The 9,559-nt window shown below is 37.8% G+C and overlaps 1 protein-coding gene across 1 annotated transcript in view; it reads right to left on the reverse strand.

Annotated features, from left to right (window-relative positions):
- Positions 1-346: 346 nt before the first annotated feature.
- ARHGAP11A (Rho GTPase activating protein 11A) overlaps positions 347-9,559 on the reverse strand; it is a 10,976-nt gene continuing 1,763 nt past the window's right edge. The window contains exons 4-11 of the mRNA XM_010015769.1: positions 8,262-8,422; positions 8,014-8,160; positions 5,847-5,921; positions 5,016-5,183; positions 3,635-3,770; positions 3,199-3,307; positions 2,274-2,421; positions 347-1,911 (exon numbers count right to left, since the gene is read on the reverse strand). Coding sequence (XP_010014071.1) covers positions 347-1,911; positions 2,274-2,421; positions 3,199-3,307; positions 3,635-3,770; positions 5,016-5,183; positions 5,847-5,921; positions 8,014-8,160; positions 8,262-8,422 — 2,509 coding nt within the window. The remainder of the gene's footprint in view (positions 1,912-2,273; positions 2,422-3,198; positions 3,308-3,634; positions 3,771-5,015; positions 5,184-5,846; positions 5,922-8,013; positions 8,161-8,261; positions 8,423-9,559) is intronic.

A 9,559-nucleotide genomic window follows, 5' to 3' on the forward strand; every position in this document is an offset into this window, starting at 1 on the left:
TTTTAAATGTCAGAAATTTTTTAACTTGGTACTTAGTCTAAATATTGAAAAAATTCTGGGAGATGCAGCATGTTTTCAGAAGCTGAGATAATCAAGTAAGGGATCTAACAAAAACATTTGTAAAACCAAGTTATTTTTGGTTTAGATGTCAATTTCATTTGGGTGAACTAACATTTGCAAAAGTTTCAGTAAATGAAGAAAACATCAACTGTTATTTGTACAAGTTTATGACTCATACAGTTAAAAAAATAAGATACAAATAGAGCTAAAACAATAATCATACAAATTTAGATTTTCCAAAAGTTAACCAAGTTACAATAAGGCAAATTAACCATCGTATTTGATCTTATAAGTCTACAGGTTTCGCAGCTGGTAGCAGTTTCACTTTAGATATTGGATTCTTTGGAGAGCCTCTATAACAAACTCTTTCTTTTCCCGGAGCACCTCTTCCAATTGTAGATTTTTCTGGAATATTTATATTTACATTAACTTTTAAATTGGATTTCACCATTTTGTGATTGGTTAGATCTTCTAGAACAGACTTTGATGAATGAACAGTCACTTTCTGTTCGTGGATTCCAGCAGTTCTGACAGAAACATCAGGTTTGTCTGACGGATTTAACAGCCTGACACATGATTTGGATGGTAAGTCTAGCTGCTTATGAGATACACAAACTTGGTCATATGTACTTTCACTCCTGAGTGGCAAAGCCACAGAACTTTTTGAGGGCTTGTCTGTGCAGGACAATAGTGCAGAATCATAGCTCAAAGATTTAACAAGTGGTGAACCAACATCACTCACTTTAAGAAGCTGAGTGCTTACAGATCGTCTGTTAGCCTCCAATAAGGAATTAATTCTTCTTACAGACTGTCTAACAGGAGTACGTTGAAACTTAAGAGGTGGTTTAGTTTTGCTTACAGAACTCAGATCATTTAATGAAAGCTTGTTAAACCATTGTATGTGGTCAGAAACCTTTCCATGGTCAGAAACAATTGATGGTTTAGTTAAAGTTTTATCAGAATTTTCAGCTTGCAAGTATTGTTTGCCAACTTCATTTTGGGATTTGGGCAACTGTGAAGTAGGAAGCTGTCCAGCCACAGGAAGTTTAGCAGTACCTTCTTCCACATTACAGCATTTTACCATAGAGTTTTCAGCTGTTTGTGAGTGCGTTAATTCTATTTCCTCTTTTCTTCCAAAGGTATCTAATTTGTTTAAGTCATCTTTTGATGAACTGTTCTGAACAGCCAGCTTATGTTCCCTGGCAAGTACTTGCGGAAGTTCTGTTACATTTTTTATATCTGGCTTCAGGGCCTGAAGTTCAATCTCAATAGAAGTTTTGAAGTTTTTTTTCTCCAAAAGTTTAATTTCATCTTTTTTTGATTGCTGTTTATCAACAGCATAAGATTGATTAAATTGGTATGACAGCTCTCTGGATTTTGTATTTGCTAGATGTTGAGAAACTTCTTCAGCTAACAATTCTTTCTTTGGACTGATCCCACTGACACACAAGGTTTCCTTTAATGTTTCATCTGCTACATCTGAAAAGGAAGACTTTGTATCACCTCTCAAATTGTGAAGATTACTTCCAGATGCAGAGAAAGCTTGCTTAACTTTCAGCAATGTTTCTGCAGTCAGATTACTTTCCTCTTCACAAAGTTGCAAGCTGTTGTCTTGTTTGCTTGCAGCTGTGGATTTGAATTCACCTGGAATTACTGGTGGCTTTCCAAATATCAAAACAGATTCTGAAGAACTGATTCCCGTTTTAGGGTGTCCTGGCAGAATCCCCTCATTTTGGCTGATCAACTGAGAATCTGCAACAGTAGGACTATTCCATGACATTCGATGAACTACTTTATTGTGACATTTTGGAGTTAGCAAGTTTTCTTCTGACTTGCTCACAGTCTTTGAACCTTAAAATAAATATCATAGTGTTTAAGAATACTATCTCATGATTGTAATATTGTAATGATTATAGGCAAAATTCTTGCTGGAAAACCTGAATTATCAAAGCAGCACTGAATTTAAAGATGCTATTGCTCCTTTAAGTTTCGGAGATGCAGAAAAAAAAAAAAAGATTGTAATATTAAGAACTGAAATCACATATCTCATCTTGCTTAACAAGAGAACTACTAAATACACTAGAAACACAAGCTTGTCCTAAACTGATTATTTTTCTCCAGAAGCCATTAACTTTTATTCATAAAGTTACTTCTGGGAGAGAGAGGGGAGAAAAAAAGTTTTCCCCATCTAACACATTCTGTTAGATGCTTACCTTTCTTAGGGAATTTTTCACTGACACACGGGCTGAAGAGCACATCTTTTTTCGCAAATTCAGTTCTGCTTTCCAAACCTTGTTGACTTGCAAGACGCCTTCCAATATTTTCAGATCTATTACCAACTGCACATCCTGATACAATATTCTTGAACAAAAGGCATTCATTACTTTCATATAAACTTGTAATTTGGAATCTCATTTACAGAGGAACTTTCAAGGAAAAGGCTATGTAAATCAGCCATAGCAGCCTTTTCTTGGCTACACTTCATCTTCCCTTGATTCTCTGTAGACCTGGGTAGGGAACAACCCACCTGCAGTCAGGTAGGCTTAACTACACTCTGAACATAGTGATTCTATGCATAGGCTCTGCAATATTAGAATTTCAGAAACTGAGACCAACTGATCACAAGTGTGTCAAATCAATCCCAGCTAGTAATTTCCCATTCAGCCACTTGCTCATTCCCTCCACTCTCCAGCAGTATGATGGAGAAAATTGGAAAGGCAAAAGGGGCAGGGGAAACAAAACCATCCCTACCTCCCAAAAAGACCCCCACCAAACAAAAAACCCCCCAAACTACAAAATCCACAAGTGACACAAAAGCAGTCACTCATGACATTTAGACCAATGCCCACCAAACCCTGAGTAGTGGCTACTTTACCAAAACTCCCCCCATCCCAGTTTTATTGGCGAGCACGACACCATTATCGAACAGTTCCTTGGTCGGCTCAAGGTCAGCTGTCCAATGTCTCCCCTCCCCTAGCCAAACCCAGAACAAGCTGAGCAGTTACCACTATGAAACTAAACCTAGAGTTTCTTGTCCTTGATAGCAGGTCCTTCCTGATACTGAAACTGCAGTGCCCAAAACTTGGGATTAAAATTTGCACAGTAACAAGACAACTAGGTTAGAAGCAGAATACTTACCATTTCCCTGTTGCTTTTTCCCAAACCAAACTTCAAGCGTAACGACCTACGAACCATTTCTTTTCGGCTAATCTTTGGAGAAAAACAACCTGTCTTTCCTGATTCAGCCCTGGGAAGACAGAGGAGAAGAAGTGACACTAACTCTTTAGAAGGGCAATGAAAACATACTGACACTTATTTATGGCTATTTCCTCTAGTTCTACCTCTTCTATTGCCTTCTTGCCAGGCTTTTCTAATAGGCACAAAAGGATACTTTACCAGATCTTTTGTTTTGAGCTCCATTTTGCCACATTAGAAGATCTGGTGATTTTAAGATATTACAAAAATTTGGTATGTTTTGAACACCAAACAAGATTGAGATTTTACACATCATTAATCAAGGGCTCTAGACTTACCTTTACAATTTATCTTTAGTTTGAGAGTTAAAGCAAATTACCTGTATAATTTTTTGCTTGCATGTCTTTTACTTCTTCTGTTCCCTGTACTAGACAAATGATTTTCACCAGCAGTTGAAGGAGACAGTGAGGTTTGTGATGACTCAAGACACACACAAGGGCTTGCTTCAAAATGAACTACAGGAACAAAACCATATTTACATGATCTTAAAATAGTCACTTTTTTTTTTTTTTCAGATAAAGACTTAACAGTTAATACAATAAGGAATAAGTTTTTAAACAGCACAGATTTGTTTGTTTGTTTTGTGGAGTGCTGGCTTGAAATTATTTTGACTTCCACTTTTCTTTAATATTAAACAAAGCTGTTGCTTGTAGCATCCATAGAAGCAGCTGGATTGTAATCAATTGCATGCTACTGATATTACTACCTCCATTATATTTCCACACTGCTATCATCAGATCCTCAAACTCATCCTCCTAAGTTCCTCAAACTTAAGAGCTTAATAAGAAAAATTAGATTCAGTCTTATTATTTGCAGTGTGCTTTTTTTACATACCTAGCTAGAACAGTTAAAGAAACAACAAATGAAAGAGTTGCTATTCTACTAAACGTTTTTTTGTGAAACAGATGCACTACTTCTCTCTTTAGGAAGTGTCATTGATTTAGTTTGCTTATCCATAGAAATAAGAATTTCATGGTGAGCATGAAATGGTTTAATAAAGCAAAGCAATTCTCAACTGAGTTAAAACAAACCCTGATCTTCAGGCAAATCAAACATAGCCAATCCAGAAATTTCTTTTTATTCTGACTTCAGTTGGCATCACATTCAAGAATCAAACAAGAATAAAACAAGATTTGCAGAAGAGCCTGATACTTGGAAGCACTCTAGTAGAATGAAGTGGTATTAAAGCATTGTCCAAAGTATTTTTTTTCCCCTATAGATTGAGGGTTTTTAGGATCTAGAGAAAACGAGAGGTGATTGGATTCAAGAAAAACTTTTATAATGGCATCAATTACATTTCACTTAGAGCCAGCTATTTAAGTATTTAGGAGAGAGAAGAGTACAACTTTCAAAAGATTGGAAGCATAGGCAGTCTTCATGGATTTGTGTGCTAAGACATAAACACAAGTATAACCTAGGTGACACAGAGGGACTGAAAAAAATAAAAGGGCATGAGGATGGCAGATTTGAAGGACTAATAAAACATAAAATAAGAAACAGATTTCACTTATGCTCAATCCATGTAACATAACAGTCAGTGATGAACATAAACACAGACTATTCACTAAGACAGCGAAGTAGTGCAAAGAGCACTGTTAAGTGAAGTTTATCAATGACTGCCTAACAAGAATAAAAGGCAGTACATTTAAAAGCCATAAGCAACCTCTTCAAGCAGCACAGAAGAAGTAAAGGCACTGTACCTGACGCTGGTGTTGAGCTGCTGGTGAAAATACTACTTGGTAACAACTCAAAAGCAAAACTATGCTTTAAAGATCGTCTCTTCTTGCTGGACAAGCCCTGAGAGCAATCAGCTGGAAGTTTACGTTTGGTACTTGGAGTAAGAACCAGCGGAGTCACGGACGAAAGGACTGAAATTAAAAAAAAAACACCCAAATTTGCAATAACAACTTAAAATGTTGAGAGCTTACTAGAATATAAACGGGTTTGTTTTGTTTGTTTTTTAACTCTGAAAGAGTATTACTGTAAAAGCTCAGCCAAAGTGCATGCATTTTGAACAGGCAAAGCAATCAGTATAGCTTAGGGGTTGTTTTTATTTTGTTGTTTTGTTGCAAAGTAGAGTACCAGCAAGGAAAATCCAAACCTACACATTAACAACATAATACAGGTATAAGGAGGGGGAAAAAAAAGTACATATTATATTAGGTATCTTATGTAAGTTTAAGAAAGATTAGAAGTGAAAGAATATCAGTCCTGGCAAATTCCTAAAATGATAAAATGCTGCACTACCGTCTTAGCGTGCATTAGATGAAAAGCGCAAGTTCAGTTCTGTAATTCTAGAACTGTGCACCCACTGCTGCAATGATTGTAGCTGCTCCAAGAACTACAGTAAATGTAGTATCCTCAATAAATATGTATCTCTATTCAAAGATTTAAACTACTTAAACATAATCACTTATCTTCAACTAAGTTCTAGTTCTTCAGTTAAAAAAAAAATAAAATTGTAGAATATAGTTGACAAATCCAGAAGATACTGCATAGGCTTTATTTAGTACAAATACACCAATACCTACCGCTGCTGTCTTGTTGCGGTGTAGTGGAAGGTGTTCTGTTAGATTTAAATTTATTCAATGCTCCACTAACAATATCTGAAATGCAAGACACACCGAGGAATCAAATTTAAATACAAAGTTTGTCTTGCTCTATTTTCAACTCAAGTTTAACTTGTATTCTTTCAGTGAGAAAAGCAAATCAGTTTTAATGCTTGTTTTACATAAGAAAACTATCATAGAATAGTTAGGGTTGGAAAGGACCTTAAGATCATCTAGTTCCAACCCCCTGCCATGAGCAGGGACTCCACACACTAAACTATGTTGCCCAAGGCTCTGTCCAGCCTGGCCTTAAATGCCTCCAGGGTTGAAGCATTCACAACTTCCTTGGGCAACCCATTCCAGTGTCTCACTACCCTCACTGTGAAGAACTTCTTCCTTATATCTAATCTAAACGTTCCCTGTTTAAGTTTAAAGCCATTATCCCTTGTCCTACCACTACAGTCCCTAACGAAGAGTCCCTCCCCAGCATCCTTGTAGGCCCCCTTCAGATACTGGAAGGCTGCTATAAGGTCTCCATGCAGCCTTCTCTTCTCCAGGCTGAACAGCCCCAACTTCTGTTTTCCTTAAGAAAAAAAAAAACAAAAACAAAACAAACAAAAATCATGCACGTATGATGGAAGTTTCTTGTAAAAAATTCTACTGGTCATTATAAAATTATATGCCTTGTGATTTCTTGTAGCCAAACCCAGCAGGTATCCATTCAAGTCTTCCTCAAAGTCTCAGCAACTTTCTTACTTTACTAGACAGTCATCTTGAAGCCGAAAAGCTCTTAGAGCTTTGGTGTTAGGCCCAAACAGAAGTATGAAAGTAACATACAACTTTTTTGTGAACTGTGTTTTTGTTTTGGGGAGTTGTTTTTTTTTTGAAGGCAAAATTAAACCCAGCAGAGTATTTTACCCAGCATGAAGTTTTATGTCTACCCTGCTTTTAAAAGTATAAAATAGAAGTATTTTTATTAAGTGGTATTGCAACCTGCAGTCCTAGCTCATAGCAAATCTTAGCAAACAAGCCCGTGGTCTTTCTTTATGGTGTCTAGTAGCTATCAGGCAGTTTAAAAACTCAGCTGTGAAAAAGTAAAGTGTAACGCTACTATGTTTTACTACATCTGGAGAAAGAGTAGAAGCTGCCTACTACCAGAACCTATTCCACAGAATTAACAGATTCTAACTGCTTCTCCTCAAAATTTTAACATTCACAAATATTCATAGCTTTGCAACTCCAGGATGATGTCCCTTCTTCAGAGTGGAAAAGCCTATTACACACACACAGACAAGGGGGGGAGAGGAGGGGAAATAGCAGCCTTGGCTAAATATATACAATAACAAAACTTTAATTTAATTACTGTCATGTTTAATATTCCATATATACAATAATAAAACCTTAATTTCAATAACTGTCATGTTTAATATTCCAGGCACATGAGCTAAATACATACTGATATTTTATAACAATACATACAAGATCAGTGTTATAGTGGATTTGAAGTCAAGAATATGTGTTCCATAGTACTTCTTCAAAGAAAATGCAGAACAGAGAACATACCGTTTGATCGGCCATATTTGGCAAAAGAAAGAAACTACTGAATAGCTAAACTGAAAAACCAAAAAACCCACACCAAAAAAACAGAACCCCAAATGAAACCATACAGATCCATATCAGAGAACACAGTATCAATATCCAATTGATAGTTATGCTTCAAAACACAAATTAGTTATCCTAATTTAAAACACGCATGCCATTTATATCCTTGCCTTCTCATGGTCTGACTTAAAGTATAAATATTTAAGTTTCCAAGTATAATTTCAAAACTAGCAAGAAAAAAAAAAATCTTTATTGGTATTCTGCAACAGGATCTGGACTCCACAAAAAGCCAGAACATGAATCTGGCTTCGCAAATCTGAACACAAGCAAAATAGCGTCCTTGTTAGACAACAGACGCACCAGAATAAACTTGAAGTTAACATACAGTAAAGATTACTGAGGTCTTGTATAGATTTTCAAATCAAACCAAACAAATTTCACAAGCCTCTACTCTGCTTGTGGAAGCAGCATGTGCTTAGGATCATCAAACCTCAAGTTTCAAAACAATTCTATTTTAGTTGCTGAAATTTTCAGACAATAAACCTACCCCCAACACTTTGGTGCCTCCTCTTCTTGCATTCATTAGGAGATTCATTTTCACCGTCTTCATGGCCCCACAGTGAGGGAGTAGATTGAAAGGCATCAACACCTAACATTGCAGGAATCTTTTCCAAGATGAATTCTGGTACTTGTCCTGAATTAGTTGAGAAATATTTTTTTTTAAGCTATTTTAGAAGTTGAAAAGCTGTAAACAAGTATGTCAAACAACATTTTGATAAACATTTATCATCTTACCAATTTCTGCTGCGTGGTCAATAAGTGTTTGCACAACACCAGCTTGCAAGCGAATTTTTTTTCCTGTACTGGCTGACATCTTTTCATTTTCATTCGAGTGCAAGAGATTGGGAGCAAAAATCACTGCCAGATTACTGCTATCCATTCTGTTTTCATTTGATCTTAACAAGAAAAATTTCACATAAATTATCAGCACATAAACAATGGAGAGAGAGAGAGAGAGAACACTAAATAAGACCAATAGAGTGTGTGTGGGGGGAAGTGGACTCATTCATGTGACTGTTTACGTACTGAGAATAGTATGTGTAGACTTACACACCCCAGGCTAAGTAACCACATAACTATGTTATTTAAATCAAGAGGTTATAGACCGTGGTTAGTTCTGGGGAATGCAAGGCACTACTTAGATGGCGTTTTTTTGTCTCTAAATTGGAGACATCAATTTGATAGATGGACCACTCAGTGGATAAAGAACTGGCTGGATAGCCACACAGAGTTGCGGTAAACGGTTCAATGTCCAGCTGGAGACCAGTAACGAGTGGTGTCCCTCAGGGATTGGTGTTGGGACCCATCTTGTTCAATATGTTTGTCAGTGACATGGACAGTGGGATTGAGTGCACCCTCAGCAAGTTTGCTGACGACACCAAGCTGTGTGGCTCGGTTGATACGCTGGAGGGAAGGGATGCCATCCAGAGGGACCTTGATGTGCTTGTGAGGTGGGCCGACGTCAACCTTACGAAGTTTAACCAAGCCAAGAGCAAGGTCCTACACCTGGGTCAGCACAACCCCAGGCACAGCTACAGGCTGGGCAGAGAAGAGATTCAGAGCAGCCCTGCGGAGAAGGACTTGGGGGTGGTGGTGGATGAGAAGCTTGACGTAAGCCGGCTTCAGTGTGTGCTTGCAGCACAGAAAGCCAACCATATCCTGGGCTGCATCAAAAGAAGTGTGATCAGCAGGTCAAAGGAGGTGATCCTGCCCCTCTACTCTGCTCTTGTGAGACCTCACTTGGAGTATTGTGTACAGTTCTGGTGTCCTCAGCATAAAAAAAGACATGGAGCTGTTGGAGCAAGTCCAGAGGAGGGCCACAAGGATGATAAGAGGACTGGAGCACCTCCCTTACGAAGACAGGCTGAGAAAGTTGGGGCTGTTCAGTCTGGAAAAGAGAAGACTGCATGGATACCTCATAGCAGCCTTCCAATATCTGAAGGGGGCCTACAAGGATGCTGGGGAGGGACTCTTCATTAGGGACTGTAGTGGTAGGGCAAGGGGAAAGGGGTTTAACTTAAACAGGGGGAGGT

Source organism: Nestor notabilis, unplaced genomic scaffold (genome assembly GCF_000696875.1).
Source record: "Nestor notabilis isolate BGI_N333 unplaced genomic scaffold, ASM69687v1 scaffold30915, whole genome shotgun sequence".
Classification (NCBI taxonomy): Eukaryota; Metazoa; Chordata; class Aves; order Psittaciformes; family Psittacidae; genus Nestor; species Nestor notabilis.